The following is an 18,508-nucleotide window of genomic DNA, read 5'->3' on the forward strand; positions in this document are numbered from 1 at the left end:
GTATGAAGACATGAGACACTAAGAATATTGACACAGCAAATAAGCAGTGATTAGATGGGATGGTAATAGGGTTGAGAAGTCGTGACGTCACACTATTTCCTTTACTGGATATTATTATTATTATTATTATTATTATTATTATTATTATTATTATTATTATTATTATTATTATTATTATTATTATTATTATTATATTATTATTATTATTATTATTATTATTATTATTATTATTATTATTTATTATTATTATTAGTTATTATTATTATTATTAGTATTATTATTATTATTATTATTATTATTATTATTATTATTATTATTATTATTATATTATTATTATTATTATTATTATTATTATTATTATTATTATTATTATTATTATTATTGTGCGGCTCTATTGTCTTGTGGTACGACACTCGTTTTCAGATCGGAAGGTCCTGGTTTCGAGCCTCGCTCGGTGCATAGTTGATTCCTCGGAAAAGGCTATTTACTCACAGTCTCTTACCGTACTCAGGTGTAAAACGAGTACCTGGCCGTTAACAGCGTTGTCTTTGTCCATAAAAGATGTAGTATCGCCTAACAAGCGTCATGTCCGTCCTACGTGTTAAGTGTTGCTGTTGGCTCGGGATGCCTTGTAAAGCGCTTTGAGCACACTTAGTGGATATTGCGCTATATAAAGATAATTTATTATTATTATCATCATCATCATCATCATCATCATCATCGTCGTCGTCGTCGTCGTCATCATCATCATCATCACCATTGTTATTATTATATTATATATTATTATTATTATTATTATTATTATTATTATTATTATTATTATTTTTATTATTATTATTATTATTATTATTATTATTATTATTCATTATTATCATTATTATCATTATTATTATTATTATTATTATTATTATTATTATTATTATTATTATTTATCATCATCATTATTATTATTATTATTATTATTATTATTATTATTGTTATTATTATTATTATTATTATTAATTATTATTATTATTATTATTATTATTATTATTATTATTATTATTATTATTATTTTACCGTTATCATCAATATCACTGACCACTGAATCAATGCTTTTTCTCATTTTGGACGTAGGTTAAAGTTTCTGACTTCAAATACCGGATGTTTTATGATAACTCCCAACTTTTTAATAATTCTAATATCTGAGTCTTTAAAGTCGCCTCAGATTATAAAGCAGTAAAGTTAGGTGCCCTAACGTAAACAATAAAAGTTGCTAGTGATTCGTTAGGGACCGGAACAATTTACGCACAAAATAGGTCTCCCAATTTTGTAGTTTGAGTTGTAGGCAATACACTTTCAGTATTGAAAATATGTTTACATAAATCTAACAGTTGCAGAAATAATAATATAAGGCTAAATTATTATGAAATCAGGCTCCGAATAATTCTCGTTTTGTTCACACCAGCGCAATAATTGCTCTGGTCTAAAAATAGATAGACTGTAACTTTGATAAATTTTAGAAAATTTTACCTTTTGTTCCATAAAATATCCATATCTAGACATTATTGATGCATGATCGAGTATTTATGAATATGTGTTTCTATTGCCACCTAACAGCCAAATTTTAAAGGTTATTTTTTTCTATTATTTACATTGGAACGTGAGCTGTCAAGACAGGAACATGTGGTTTGCCACGTGCTTCTCGATCTTTGTTTACGTTTGGGCACCTAACTTTACTGCTCTATAAGGTATTTCACGAGTAGGGGGGGGGGGGGGGGCTTTAGAACTTTTAAAAATCCATTAATATTTGAAGTTGGGAATGTTCTGGGTAAATCTTGTAATAAGTTGTTTTTGTCGTGTATAGCAGAGTATTTGATTACCCAGAGGACCTGGGGAATGGATTTTATCGCAAACCGACGAAGACAACTTGGTATCGATACCAGAGGCTGGGAAGGCGAATGGAATGTGTGCGTTTTACATTGAAATCGGATTTTTAACCCTTTAACGATGAGCACTGTGTTTTTAGATAAGAAACTTTGCGATTGCTCATGCCAGGAAGAAGTATTCTAATTGTCCCAACTATCGGGAAGCCTCTGTGGAGTAATGGTAGCACGTCTGAACGATAATCAGAAGGTCTGAGGTTCGATCCCATGTCGAGGTAAAAAAAAAAAACAAAAAAAAAAAACAAAAAACAAACAAACAAAAAAAAAATTGAGCTTTTTTATAGAGCAATATCCACTAAACGTGCTCAAAGCGCTTTACAAGGGGTCCCTGGCCAACAGCAACACATAACATGTAGGACGAGACATGACGCCTGTCAGGCGATATTACAAATTTTTGGGACAGAGACAACGCTGTTAACGGCCAGGTACTCATTTTACACCTGAGTACGGTGAGAGAATGTGAGTAAAGAACCTTCTCCAAGGACTCAACTATGCGCCGAGCGAGGCACGAACCCAGGACCTTCCGATCCGAAAGCGAGTGTCATACCACTAGACCACATAACCGCACGTAGACTGATTTTTTGAGATTTTTTTTTCTTTCTTTGTCTGGCACCTTTCATATACACTTGTTCAGATCTTTATCTTGCAATGCCCGCTTGACATTGACCGATCTCTGGAGTCATCGTCGTTTCTTTTTGAACCCTTCAAACATCGATGGGTTTAAATGACCTCGTCTTGGTAAAAACAATCCCTGAGAGTTTTTTTGCCAAGAAGAGAGACAATTAAATCAATCGATTTTTAAAGGGCGAGTTTTCTGGCCCAAATTTTAAATTCGAGTTTTTCTTGGGTACGGCAGGAAACTTGTTAAAGTAGCATAAACTAGATATGTTTACATTATTCCGTATCTTATCGTGTATCGTATCGTATCGTACCGTTTTAGAGCAAATAGGCTTTAAAATCCTACTTTAAATCTTCTTGACTTTCTGAATCGATAATATATTTCAAAGTTATATAAATGACATTAATTGTACATTTGACAATATTCGGTAGATACAACTATTGCAGGTTCAAATGATCAAATAACTACTACTACTACTACTACTACTACTACTACTACCACTACTACTACTACTACTACTACTACTACTACTACTACTACTACTACTATTACTACTACTACTACTACTACTACTACTACATACTACTCCTACTACTACTACTACTACTACTACTACTACTACTACTACTACGACGACGACGACTGCTACTACTGCTGCTATTACTACTACTACTACTACTACTACTACTACTACTACTACTACTACTACTACTACTACTACTACTAATAATAATAATAATAATAATAATAATAATAATAATAATAATAATAATAATAATAATAATAATATTACTATTACTATTAATAATACTAATACCACTAATGCTACTATTACTAAAACTACCACTGCTACTACTACTTCTTCTTCTTCTACTTCTTCTTCTAGTAGTAGTAGTAGTAGTAGTAGTAGTAGTAGTAGTAGTAGTAGTAGTAGTAGTAGTAGTAGTAGTCGTAGTAGTAGTAGTAGTAGTAGTAGTAGTAGTAGTAGTAGTAGTAGTAGTAGTAGTAGTAGTAGTAGTAGTAGTAGTAGTAGTAGTAGTAGTAGTAGTAGGCATCCTTCCGTCTGGAGAAACCAAGGTTGTGCCCTGTGTATTCTGGCCTCATCAGTCTTGTGAAAGCATCGACGGGTGTGACTCGGCATTCCGATCCATACATGGCAGTCTCTACCGCAGTTGCTGCATACATAGTTTGTGTGTTTAGTGCTTGGTTCTGTTGCCTCTCTTTCCTCTTCGCTCTCCACTCCTGAAACTTCCTTTTACTTGAAAATCATTTTAATCACTTGATAGACCGCGAAATAATACCATACCGTTGTGAGGCAGTGAGTCACATCCTATTTTATTTTCACAGTTCTAGTAGTCTCGATACCGACTGATGAGCGCATTATTTCTATGTGCATGTCTGAAATGTTTCGTTATCAAATTCTGCTATAATAAAGAACACCATGGCCCAATAATTAGGAAAACAAATTCAACTTTTATATGTCATTAAAATGCATTATATTATTTTGATTCGTTGTTGTTTTTTTTCGTATTTTGTTTGTGGGTTTTCATTGCGGGGACAGGAGGGGTTATTGTACGATATTATTGTTCTTAAGATCTCGTATGGTATCGTGAGATTTTACACACAAACTATAAGAAGATCTATAAGAAGATCTCGTGGATTATCGTGAGATATTACACACAAACTATAAAGAGATCTCGTATGTTATCGTGAGATATTACACACAAACTGTAAGGTCTCGTTGATTACCCCATGTTTACACTTTCTGCATCACTGCTAATACATTATTAGAGTTAAAACCAATAGCATTAAAAATTGTGTTTTCCTGGAACACAGATCTCTGTGTTGTTTATGACACGGCTGCCATCTTGGTATTCTTTGCTACATAAATTAGAGTTAGAGTATTTTCTTTAAATTTACCATACACACTGCTGTCCTTCCTATACATGGGACAACAGTGAAGTAAATTAGGATCACAGATTTGTTATAGTTTGTCAATATCAGAAAATGACAGTTTCCTGTTTCGGGGGTACCAAGAAATAATTCTAGTCTACATCACAATACAAAATAATCCCGGGATAAACTCGTGCGTTATCGTGAGATATTAGCTACAAATTGTAAGGGGATCTCGTATATCGTGAGATATTACACACCAACTATAAGAAGATCTCGTAGATTATCGTGAGATATAACACACAATCTATAAGAAGATCTCGTATATTATCGTGAGATATTACACACAAACTATAAGGTCTCGTTGATTACCCCATGTTTACTCTTTCTGCATCACTGCTAACACATTATTAGAGTTAAAACCAATAGCATTAAAAATTGTGTTGTCCTTGAACACAGATCTCTGAATTATCTTATTTCCATAAAGCTCTTGTATAGGTAAACCAAGTACTTTCCAAAAGCAAATAAATGTGACAATTATCCGTTAATAAGATTGCACACAATCTATAAAAAGATCTCGTATATTTTCGTGAGATCAGACACACAAACTATAAGATCTCGTGGATTATCGTGAGAGATGACACACAATCTATAAGAAGATCTTGAGGGCTATCATTACACCCGAACTGTAGGAAGATTTTGTGGATTATTGTGAGAACATAAATAAAAAGCGAGTGTGAGAATGAATGACTTGAATGTGTTCTACGGCACCAAATGGCATCTAGTTCATAATACATTTTTACTGTTTTGTTGTATAACCATCTACCCTGGTAAATAACTTTATCTTCTACCTTGAGCCATATTTAACATAATGTCATTTCCTGTTTTTGATTCATAAAGTTCATCATATCTTATCTTATCTTATCTTATGTCATAAAGATTTCCTTATTAATTAAATGAAATTTTCATTTAAAACTCAAGTCTCAGAATTTGAGTTGAATAAAATGTCTGGAGTTAGGAGAATTAATTTTGGTTCTTAACTTAGAAAAATTTAGATTTCCTATTTCTGATAACTCGATGCAGGTGTGAATGAGTACCTGGATACAGGTAGTGATGGATACTGTAAGAGTGTTATCACGAAAAGGACGCTTAACTTTTGGCTTGTGCTGTATGGAATGGAAATATTCTTTCTAATGGCCTGTTGGAGGGGACACATATAACACTGTGAGGCGCGTTGAGCATAGTTAATCCGTGGAAAAGCGCTATATAAATGTTCATTTTTGGGGTTCATTTTGACCTTATACTTAATATTTTTTGCACGCAGGATTCTGACATAGCACCAGTTTGACAGGGTTGGTACCATATAAGGAACGCCAATGCTGAAATGAACGAATCGATAACAGCTGAGACATCCCCATTAACCACGTGGAAAATAATAATTTTAGATTTGCCCTGGGCAGCAGCAGCTTCTTATGGTTCACACTATTATGTTATGACGATCGACCCAATCAGCAAAGTCCGGTCCGCATTCGTGCACCGTCGCGAACCCGCCCGGTAGCATCGTCACAACACACCTTTCGACTAGATGCTCTGCCGTTTCGGGTTCTTGCCCACAGCGTGGACATAAAGGACAGGAAGTTAGACCCCACTGATGTAACGCACCGGCCGTTAGGCAGCTCCTCGACCGAAGCCGATTCGCAGCTACCCAGTGTCTCCTCTTACTGGTATCAAAGCCTGGCAACTTCTCACCAAGCTTAGAGGAGTGTAGGTCCCCGCCCCCGCGAGGGATTGAATTCGTCCAAACCGACTTCCATCTCGTATGTGCAGCTCTGTCCGTAGTCAGGGATTCTGCGTACAAGGGTTGCCGGGACTTATTTCGGCTCGAAACGGGGGCACCGTTCATTATGCGCATGAGAGGGGTATCCCCATTCCCTCTCTCTTTGATCTTACTCAGCCAGTTTCCCGTAATGGTCTCCCTCCGGACATCGGGGGGCTGGATCGCTGCCATCACCGGGCCCCATTCTCTAGGGGTTGTTGCTAGCGTTCCCGACACTATGTGCATCGACTTGCGAAGTTTTACATCCACCTTCTCAACGTTTCTGCTTCTACCCCACACTGGAGCGCAATACTCCGCGGTGGAATAGCATAATGCCAGGGCGGATGTTCTCAGGAGCGCTTGGCTAGCGCCCCAAGTCGATCCCGCCAGCTTCCTCAGAAGACTATTCCGCTTCTCTATCTTCCGGGCAACCCCTTCGAGATGAACCCGATAGGTAAGGCTGCGATCCAGCGTCACCCCTAGGTATTTTGGACGCGGCTCATATGGGAGTGGCTGGTCCCGACTAGGACATTCAGTTTACGGGTGTGCCAACCACTGCATAAGTGAAATGCAGTGGCCACGGTTTTTGAAGTGTTCATCTTCAGGTACCACTTGTCAAAGTAGGATTTGAGTCTGGTGACGTCCTCGCTGAGTACGCTCTCGAGACGGGTCCACACTTTACTCTGAGTAACGAGTGCCCAGTCGTCTGCGTATCCCAGCCTCAGGGAGGAAGTGTTCGGCATATCGCTAATGTAAACGTTAAACAACATTGGCGCAAGTACCGACCCCTGAGGGACCCCATTCTTCAATTTCCTAACTTTGCTCGTGGCGTCTCCCAGCGCGACGTGGAATTGCCTTTCCCCTAAGATCGAAGAGAACAACTTCAAGGTCTTTTTGCACCTTATGATTTTTGCAAGTTTGAGCATTAACCCATCGCACCAGACCGTATCGTACGCCGCTGATAGGTCTATAAACACAGCACCTGTTTGCTGTTTTCTCTCGAACCCGTGCTCAATATGCTCTGTAAGGGCAATGACCTGCTCCGTGGTGCACCTCCCTTCCCTGAAGCCTGCCTGCTCAGGTGGCAGGGCAGCGTCTAGGACCGGCCCCCATCGGTTTAATAGAACACGCTCCAACAGTTTGTAAAGACAGCTCAGCAGCGATATGGGTCTGTAACTGTCTGCCTCCTTCGCCGGCTTCCCTGGCTTCAGGATGGCAACTATCTTCGCATGCTTCCACACTTGTGGAAGCTTTCCGTTTGCAAGGATGTCAGACATTGCCTCTGCTAGCCAGGCCCGTGCCCTGGGGCCCAGATGCGTCACCATATCGGGATATACACCATCTATCCCAGCTGCTTTGCCGTTCTTCACTTCGCTAATGGCTGCACCCACTTCTCGGGGACTGAACGGGGCCGTCCAGTCCGACTCCTCCGCAGGTAGCGAGTCCAAAATCGTACGGTACGCCTTGCGGACACCGCGCTCAAAAGCCTGATTAGGGACCCGCTTGCTACGGTTCTTAATATTCTTGGCAATTGTGTCTGCCTCGCATTCCGGTGCAGCCTTCGCGAAATTCCGATCTGGGTCCAATTTCTTTATCAGACGCCAAGCGTGGCGGCTGGAGTGTGTAAAGTCGAGACTTTCCACGGTCTCCTGCCACCGTTGCTTCCTTCCCTCTGCCAGAGACTGGAGTAGTCTATCGGCTGTGTCCTGGGACTGGGTCTGCTGGTACTCTCGGTACAGCTCTTCCGACTCTGCTGTCCAGCAAGGGGTGTAGAATTTCCGTTTGCCCCGTGGAATAGAGCGTTGAGCGCTCTTAACCAGTAGCCTACTAAATCTGGTTATATTCTTGGACTTGGGAGGAATGGCAGGGCAGACCTGCTCGATATAGGAACTGAATTCCTCCCAGTCAGCCTTCCTGAAATTCCATCTGCAAAGTGGGAGAGACTGCACCCTCGGTATTGTCACCCCAGCTGTGACAAGAACCGGCCTGTGCTGGCTATGCGGAAAGTCCCCGAGGACTGTCCGCTTCACCTGCAACGGTTCACCGTTCGCGCCTTTCGTTACGAGGGTGAGGTCTGGAGTATACTCCTTCTTATGGCGGGTACCCCTGAAGGTACCCTTGGCTGTAGGATCGTACACTAGGTGTAGATCATTACAGTCCATCCATGAGCGGAGTTGTCTTCCTGCCTCGTTGCAGTCTCGGTAGCCCCATTCGTGATGGTGGCTATTAAAGTCTCCCAGACAGATGGAAGGATGGCTGACCACCGGTACCGGTGGTGTAGTCCAAGTCGCTCTAGGTGGTTTGTAAATATTATGCAAACACAGTCCACCTACTTCCACGGAAATTCGGTTCACCCCATTGCTGTCCGTTACGCTCTCAATGACCCTTACCTTCGATGGCTCTTTAGCGTAAACGCTAACCCCTCCTTTGAGCCTCGAAGTGTCCTCGCGTTGGACCACCGTATAGCCTGGGATCTGGAATCGGGAAGATTGCGCGCCTGAATAAAGGTGGGTCTCCTGTAAAAGGAGGATATCAACGCAATGAACGGCCAGTAGCTTTGATAAAAGCTCGTTTTTTGCCATACTCTGGCTCTCGACGTTCAGGGACAATATACGCGTCAGTTCGCCATCCCCGCCGTCGCATTTTCCAATCGGCAGGCCGCGGATCGATTGATGCATGGGACGTTTGCTTTTTTCTCGGACGTGCCGACGACCCGGGCGACACGAACGCGGTATTATTTGGCTAGGCGGCAGACCGCTTCGCCATTGACGGGACTGTTTGGGACTCGACATAAGGACAATAGTGTGGCGCCCGGGATAGGGCTGCTATTCGGGCACCGGGTTTGGATCAAATTTAGTCACACACCGGGGCGAGCAGCTCATGTGGCTCGTTGGCTCGATACCCGGGATGGTCTCGTGACGGTCGACCGGGATTTACACCTTTGCCCTCCCGTGTGCCTCAAGCCCCCTCACCAACTGCAAGGTAAAGATCCACGAGGGGGGCCCTGGGCACACCTTTGGATCGAATACCTGAAATAATTGTCGTCCGAGATATTCCATGGCTTGGATTTTATCATCAAAGATCAAGGGAGATCGATGAATTATTTCCCTTTGCTGCTCCCTGTCTATTCCATCTGTATTGGGAATTGTTGTCATTATCGTTAGCGACATCTAGGCAAACAGTGGCAGGCTTAAGCTGATAATCATTATAATTATCATTAGTGTTGTCGTTCTTGGGGGTCCCGATAGCTCAGTTGGCAGAGCACTCGCTTCATTCGCAAAGGGAATGAGACCGGTAGATCAAGGGTTTCATTTCCGCTTTGATCGGAGCAAAGTGGGGTCCTTTAACTCACATTTCCTCATTGTACTTGGGTGCAAATTGAGTACCCAATCGTCTACAGCGTTGTCTCCGTCGAAAAAAAAGAATTATAATATCGCTTTACAGGCGTCATGTCTCGTCCTATATGTTAAGTGTTCCTATTGGTCAGGGGCCCCTTGTAAAGCAATTTGAGCACGTATATTGCATATTGCTCTATATAAAATCTCAAAAATGTGTTTTTGCTTATAATTTTGTATGGATTTACCCTTTTTTTGTCAATCACTCCAAAGTTTCAGATCTGATCTTACCAGTTAATTGCCGTTTTCTGGAAAAATATTCGTATTTAAAAATTTGGCAAGAAAACTCATCGATTTAAGGGATTCTCATTTTGGCAAAACCTGGGACTTCCGGACGTCTTTATTCAAATCCCATGTTTGAGTGTCTTTGCCAAGATGAGTTTCATTTTAAACGATCGATATTTGAAGGACAAGTTTTCTGGTCAAATTTCTAAATACGAGATTTGTCCAGAGTACAGCAGAAAACTGGAAAAATGAAAGAAACTGGATTTCCCTCAGGATTTCCTCTAGCTTTTCTCTGACAACGACAGGACGAGATTACGTTTCCTGCTCTGCGACTTCAGTGGGAGATTAATTCTGTTCACCGTTGTTTAATTGTATTTTTTTTTAAAATCCCTTTATTCATTCCATAGGGAAAATTTGTCTCAAGGGTCTATTCCAAATTGAGCTAGGGCGCAACGGCGGGTGATGGAGCTCGGTACCTTTCGGTTTCAAAGCAGGGACCACTGTTGAGTCACGCAGCCCTTTTCAATATATCTTAATAGAACTTACAACAAGAAATGACGTGGGTAGGAAAGTGCCGGAAGACAAAAGAGAATAAAAATTTCGCGGCGGCGATGGGGGTTCGAACCCGCGACCTTATTGGTACGACAACTCCGCCTGGCCGGGGAGAGCGTGACTCTACCGTAAGAGCTATCCACGATCGTACACCATGTCATTACTGAACAATCACTTGAAAACATGAACATGAAACAGTGTCAGACAAAGCAGAGAAAAAATATAGGAAAATCGAAATAATCCCATAAAATCAATTTACATCGACATGCAGGGGATCGAACCCCAGACCTACTGGCGTTCCTGCTCTCTAATTTGTCACTTCACTATTAAATAAAGAACTTACGAACACAATATTTGATTTTGAATCATAATGTAACATGACATTGGATATTATTGTATTTTGTATATCAATTTTTTGAAATTCTCGAATGTACAAGTTGGACATGCCAAATGAATGTAAAGTTAATTATAGTACGAATATTGACTATGACACTTTTTATGTATTACATATTTAATTCTCAATATTATCAATTAATAACATGGAATTCTGTTTAATTGATAAATTGTATCTATGCATAAAAGTTACACAGAGCTTTTAAAGGTTTTAGTACCTATTCGCTCTGAAACGAAACGATACGATAATGACACGGTATTTTCAGTTGATGTAAGTGTCCCATTGTCACAAGACGCTGTTATCTAGGGATGAATCAGTCCCTGAAAAATGAATTTAGGATTCCATACTGTGGGTCTCTTGTAATGTAAGAAACTATATCTGCTCGTTATCATGAAAGGAATGAACAGCAATACAACGAAATATCCACTAAAAACGCCCAAAGCGCTTTTCAGGAAGCATAGAAATAAATCCCATATTTCATATCAGTCACGTTAAAAACTTGATTTCAGGTATCAAGGTCGTCCTGACCTACCAGGGTCATCCTGACCTTATACCTCTTAGAGATGGAGGGTAACATTGATGACTCTTCGCATCCGGACTGACTACATTGATGGCTCTTCAATTTCGGACTGACTGACATAATGTTGATTTTTTACGGATTTTTTTTTTCCACACCATGATTTCAACTTTGCATTACGCTCCTGACTTTTTAAGCGTCCATGGTTCGAATTCATGGCTGAGCTCTTAGAAAAAATCTTCATTCACATTGTTTCACCGTACCCAGGTGTATGATAAGAACCTCGCTTATAATAGCTTTTTCTTTGTCGTGAACAATTGTAAGAACGAACTTCTGGCGTCTGCTCTCATTTTACATCTTAAAGTGTAACTTTTGGCTTGACACCATTTACAAATCGATTGAAGCACGTTCAGCAAATAATGCGCTAAATAAAAGCTCCCTTGTTGTATTGTAAAAAATTATTATTAAACATAAAATCAATACGGACGACAGAGGCTTTATAAATGGACAAGGGTTCATGCTATAAATAGATTAGAAAGAGAGAGAGAGAGAGATAGAGAGAGAGAGAGAGAGAGAGAGAGAGAGAGAGAGAGAGAGAGAGAGAGAGAGAGAGAGAGAGAGAGCTTATACAAGTAAAGTCCATGAAATCAAAGAGTTGTCTTGAGAAAATGTTATAGCGCCTCATTTGATGGGCTGGTTCAATTTGTCAATCCAATCGGTGATATGTCTTTTATTTGGACGCCCGTGAGGCATTCTGATTTCCCTAAAGACTTGCCTTCTATCTGCCGTTTTCATTCAGTCTCTTCGCCCGCCTCCCTATCCCCCTCTTTCTCTCTCTCTCTCTCTGTGTGGTTGCCTGTTTTCTCTCTCCTCTCTCTCGCCTCTTGCTCCCTCTTCCTCTTTCTCTCCCTCCCCTCTCTTTCTCTCTCTCTCGTGTGTTCCCCTCCCCCTCTCTTTCTCTCTCTCTCCCTCCCTCTCTCCATCTCTTCTCTGCTCTTCCTTCTCTTTTCTCCCCTGCTCTTTCTATATCTATTTCCACTCATCATCATCCATTCATCATCATCATCACCTCATCCTCATCATCATCATCATCATCATCTCTCTCTCTCTCTCAGTCCCCCCCCCCTCCATTCCCCATTCCCCCTCTTTCTCATACTCTCTCTCTCTCTCTCTCTCTCTCTCTCTCTCTCTCTCTCTCTCTCTTTCTATCTCTTGCTCTCCCTTGCTCTATTTCTCTCACTCTCTCTCTTATCTATTAATGCGTCCATATCTCTCTCTCTCTCTCTCTCTCTCTCTCTCTCTCTCTCTCTCTCTCTCTCTCTCTCTCTCTCTGACACAAATCAAGAGTAAACAAAGTCCTTGAGACTCTACAAGATGTTATGCTTGTCTCTCCTTGTTAGCATAGTAGTCTTGCTATAGTCTTGCTTCATCACTTCAATTCTAATCAACGTGCACATGTTTGCAGGTCTGATAACACAACGCAACCATGGACTTGATCTTACGTTGGTGTAATTGGAAGTAGTATGCGTTGGTTAGGGAGTAATTCCATTATACAAATCAGCACATAACAATTTGGATTATCAGACCTGAAAATAAGTATGCGTTGGTTATGAGTATATTCTTGAATGGCATAGAAAAGCATTGAAATCGATTCACATGGGTTATCTATTTATTTTTATTCTTCCAGCAGGTCATATGGAATCATACAGTACACGGCGCCATGTTAGACGTCAAATTTGTACAAACACTCTTACAATATCCCTCACTACCTATCCATACCCACCTACTCATTCACGCCTGAGTCGAGTGTTTATATGGCGCAGCTAGTAAAGCCGCCATTTTTGTATGAGTGCTAACTCTTCATCCCCGGTAGACTATAATCCCTAAGCGGCTATGTGGTTGGCGCATAGTTGAGTTCTTGGAAAAGGCTTTTTACTCACATTCTCTCACAGTACTCGGTGTAAAATGAGTACCAGGTCGTTTACTGTCGGATAAGAAAGATGGTAATATCGCCTAACAGGTGTCATGTCTTCTTCTACATGTTACGCGCTGTTATTGGCTAGGGACCGTTTGTAAAAGCACTTTGAGCACGTTTAGTGGATATTGCTCTATATAAAAGCTCAAGTTTTTTAGTCTTTATTTTTATCGTTCCACGCGATGGCCAAGTTGACAAGGCGTTTTGCTTCTAGTTCTAGCCAGGAAAATCAGGCTTCAGTCCCGCTATCGGCATCTCGTTGACTTTCAAGAAATGTCCCTTTTGCATGAATAAATGGACTTTATTATTTATTACAATCAACGTGTTCTTATATACAGGTCCGACAACCCAATTTTTATGGGCTCATTGTTAACATGGAAACACTCTCAAACAACAAACTATTGCCCCTGACAACAATGTTAAATCAAACTCATAATAGCTTATTTTACTGGCCATGATTCTACAACTGTAGACATAGGAGTGGGTTAAAACATTTTATTCTTGATGTTGTTAATTTCAGAACAGCCTGTCACCTTCCATCGCTCCACACTATAGCGACAACTCGGATGTCACGTGTTGCAACGGCGTCCTTGGTTTCGCCTCTGACAACATGTCCTTGAACTACCCGTGTCAGCTCCGACCCTGCTGCAACCAGAGCCACACCCAGGCCGTTGTCCCCGTAGAGTTTGCCTTGGGATTCCGGTTTCAATGTATGGTAGGTGTTCATTGTTTGTCTGAGATTCCGGTTTCAATGTATGGTAGGTGTCCCTTGTTTGTCTGGGATTCCGGTTTCAATGTATGGTAGGTGTTCATTGTTTGTCTGAGATTCCGGTTTCAATGTATGGTAGGTGTCCATTGTTTGTCTGGAATTCCGGTTTCAATGTATGGTAGGTGTCGATTGTTTGTTTGTCTGGGATTTCGGTTTCAATGTATGGGACATCGATCTACACATTGTTTTATGTTCATGGTTTTCTGCCTGCTTGTCTGCCAGTGTTTTTATAAAGCAGGACCTACCATTTGGAACTCGATTCCTTTGTCAGTATGGCTATCGGGCAGCGAAGAAAGTTTTAAGAAAAATCTAAAGACTCATCTTTTCCCGAAATTTTTATCCTAGGCATTTTCTTATTGAATTATACGTTTTATTTCTTGATTCCATTTTGTTGAATGTCAATTTCATTTTGTAAAACTTGCATAGTTAGTGTGTGCGACTGTTGTGTGTCTGTCTGTTTGGCTCGGTACGAGTGTGTTTATGGTTTGATAAGTATATTGTAAAACGCTTTGAGACTTCGGCGTTTAGCGCTATATAAGAACACTTTATTATTATTTTATTCCAGACCTGTCATCTATTACAAAAAAATTCGTAGAATTACGAAATTTTGGCCCTGGTTTCAGACCTTCATGCGCATCTCAAAGTCAATAAAACTTATTGAGAAGGAGGATAGATGCCAGACTATATAACTTTAATGCTTTTTAAAGTATTAATTTAATCATCCTTGTGAGGGCAAATTATTGAAATCTAAAGTTAACAATAGGTACTACAATTAACAATATCTATCTCCTAAAAATTGCGAAATTTTAAATTTTCAAGTTGGCAGGTCTGTTATTCACACCTCTGAGTTTCCCTTTTTTTTTTTTTTTGTCTTCCTCAGCCGAGATCCGCCATCCAGACCATGTGCTACTCCTCAGGATCAGAAGTGAGGACATCCAATCATGACCCAGACTTCATACCACGTGCCTGTTGCCCCGGTTTACGGTTCCACGTGGAGCTGCATAATTGGTACGCCGCTCTCGTAATCAGGTGTGTCGGCATGGAGGACAATGATTCTTGATAGTTACAACAAACCCACGAAGTCCTTTAGAGCCACAAGGCCTATGGAACTGTAGTTCACCTTGGTTCTTATAGTGTTACACGGACAAGAGCAATTGCTTGCTACCCTTTGGATAGGACTTTAGTCTTATGGCAAAGTACTTTTCACCAGATCTAACAGACCCAGCTACCCCAATCACTGCTGGATGAAGGGAAAGGGTCGACTTCACCCAGGATCGATCCTGATCCATTTGAGTGTGAAGCGAAGTGCACGACCGACTGAGCTACCGGGACCACAAATCTTCGTCGCCTCGGGAAGAAAGTCTGTATAATCATTAATTAATTAATTAATCTTCCTGACAATCCGTATTAAACGTAGGCAAATTTTAGTGGAGGTCAAAGGTCAAATGACAACGTACTGGATTCTCTGTCTGACGGCAATCTTCGTTAACTCGTTAGCCTGACACTAAATAACAATGTGAAATTGAATGTAAGCTTCAATTTAATTACGAAAACAGATATAATGGACGTTTCGGGTTTTCCCCTTTATCAACAAAACATGATGAATGAAACACTACAGATGAATTAGATGGTGTGGTAGTGGCGTTCTTAAAATGAATAAACAAAACGTTGCTGGGCAGGAAATAGTATGCTACTTTGTAAGGAAGCACGAATTCGTGCCTATCAACATTTTCTTTATCCATCTTAACATTCATCCACTACCACATCATGTCATTCATCTGTAGCGTTTCATTCATCCTGTTTGTTGATAAAGGGGAAACCCGAAACGTCCATTCTATCTTTTTTCGTAATTAAATTGAAGCTTACATTCAATTTCACATTGTTATTTATTTCTTCGAGCTTCAAGCAGCACCATTTACATTAGACTGACACCAGGACGTGTACAGTGTAGATCGGATATATCGACATCACGTTGGCACCCACTCAGTATTGCAGCCATCAAAACTTGAGCTTTTATATAGAGCACTATCCACTACACGTCTCAGATCGCTTTACAAGGGGTCGCTGGCCAACAGCAACACTTAACATGTAGGACGAGACATGAAGCCTTTTAGGCGACATTACATTCTTTTCCTGACAAAGACAACACTGTTAAGGGCCAGGTACTCATTTTACACCTGAGTACGGTGAGAGAATGTGAATCAAAACTCTTTGTTGCTTTATACAACACCATGAAAACACTTCCTTATTTAACTTCATCGACAGTTTGAGGTCTATAACAATTTTTTTTAAAAATATTCCTGGTCTTCAGAGACAGACGACAGTAACAAAAATCTAGAGGTACCTAAATGAGCCGATGAAGTGTATAGTAAAATAAAATGGTAAAACTGACTCGCGTAAAATAATACAACCCAAAGTGAAAGACGTTTCAGCCTTTAGCCTTCTTCAGGTAAACGTAGATAAGACTAATACGACAAGGACATTTTTATTCCCTTTATTTTGCTCAACGTTAACTTAATTATTTTTTGAAAAAATTAAACAAATTGAAATGTCACAAATTCCAAACTCTCCATTTTGAGGGTCACTAAATCAACCACAGTGACTTCCCTTGTTATATTGCATTTTCCGCTTGTTTCCCTTTCATGACGCACATATCTACATTTTACTGCGGTCCCGACGATGTGATTTTTTAACGGCATTTATAGGTCTGCGCATCGCATAGTGAGTGAGCAGTGGTTAGTTGTGCTCCTGGAATCAAATCATCTCATTGGTTAAACTATTGAATAATACTCACGATTTGTTTTCTTTCATGGTCAAAGATTTTGGTCACGAATAAAAATACTTTTTATTTTCACTGTAAAATCCTCTGTAAAAACTGTAGCAAATTAAAATGAAAACAACAACAATCCGTGACTGGTAATAATAATAATAATAATAATAATAATAATAATAATAATAATAATAATAATTATAATAATAATACTAATAATAATAATAATGATGATGATGATGATGATGATGATGATGATGATGATGATGATGATGATGATGATAATAATAATAATAATAATTGTGCGGCTATGTGGTCTAGTGGTATGAAACATACTTTCGGATCGGAAGGTCCTGGGTTCGAGCCGAGCTCGCTCGGCGCATAGTTAAGTCCTTGGATAAGGCTCTTTACTCACATTCTCCTACCGTACTCAGGTGTAAAAAGAGTACCTGGCCGTTAACAGCGTTGTCTCTGTCCGTAAAAAATTATATCGCCTAAAAGGCTTCATGTCCTGTCCTACATATTAAATGTTGCTGTCGGCTAGGGATCCCTTGTAAAGCGCTTTGAGCATGTTTGGTGGATATTCCTCTATATAAAAGCTCAATTTAAAAAAAAAATTAATAATAATAATGATGATGATGATGAAGATGATAATTACGATTAAAGAAAGGTTGAGAGTTGTTGATTTAGAAAAAAAAAATTGATATAATCATGTTACTGTTACATTTGAATGTGTAAGGTTTTATTGTTACATTTGAACATGTAAGAGTTTGTTACTGTTTCATTTGAATTTGTAACATTTTATTACTGTTGCATTTGAGCGTGTAAGATTTTGTTTGTTACATTTGAATGTGTAAGATTTTGTTACTGTCACATTTGAACGTGTAAGAGATTTTTACTGTTACCTTTTAGTGTGTAAGATTTTGTTTCTGTTACATTTGAACGGGTAAGATTTTGCCTACATATTACATTTGAGTGTGAAAGATTTTGCTTCTATTACATTTGAGTATGTAAGATTTTGCTACTATTACATTTGAGTGTGTAAGATTGTGTTACTGTTAAGCTTTGTCAATGAATTCATATGACATGATTGCTAATTTTTGTTGTCAAACTAAATCATCTGATTTGAGATGCTTGTTTGTTTGTTCTTGTTTTTAAGGATTTTTCAGCGCTTGCAACATATTTAGGGCATATCAGTGCCAGTAAAAAGGAAGGAAATGGGAAAGTCAAACGTTCTAGACTTACAATTAAAACACCCAGGAACAAGCCAGACAAAGGAGAAATGGTACAAATAGGGCTTAATCGCACACCAACTCCGTTAAATCGCCACACCTTTATTGCAGTGACAACCAACAGACATGAAATCAACGATACTGTTCCCATTCCGCACAACGTTTTGGCTGAGGGATTCGATCAATTCTTTACAATGGACAATAATATACCCATCAGCGGTGAACTGATATCTCAGGAGATACTGAGCTCTGTCCAGCCACACATAAGACAATGCCTAGACAATGAAGATGAGGATGAGTCATCGGAATGTGACAAACCACCCCTGACAAACACTGAAAAAAATTGCCATGGTGGACAAACAACATCCACCCCCCCCCCCCCCCCCCCCCCCCCCAACAGATGATCTACAAAACAGTTTGCACAGA

General features: G+C 39.8%; 1 protein-coding gene across 2 annotated transcripts in view; it reads left to right on the top strand.

Moving 5' to 3' along the window:
- LOC144968207 (uncharacterized) overlaps positions 1 to 17,973 on the top strand; it is an 85,039-nt gene extending 67,066 nt beyond the window's left edge. For both annotated transcript variants that reach the window (XM_078906326.1, XM_078906327.1), the window contains exons 3-4: positions 13,832 to 14,026; positions 14,961 to 17,973. In XM_078906326.1, coding sequence (XP_078762452.1) covers positions 13,832 to 14,026; positions 14,961 to 15,140 — 375 coding nt within the window. In that variant the 3' untranslated portion in view covers positions 15,141 to 17,973. The remainder of the gene's footprint in view (positions 1 to 13,831; positions 14,027 to 14,960) is intronic.
- Positions 17,974 to 18,508: the final 535 nt, after the last annotated feature.

Source organism: Berghia stephanieae, chromosome 3 (assembly GCF_034508935.2).
Source record: "Berghia stephanieae isolate SIO BIC M18660-M18661 chromosome 3, UCSD_Bste_1.3, whole genome shotgun sequence".
Classification (NCBI taxonomy): Eukaryota; Metazoa; Mollusca; class Gastropoda; order Nudibranchia; family Aeolidiidae; genus Berghia; species Berghia stephanieae.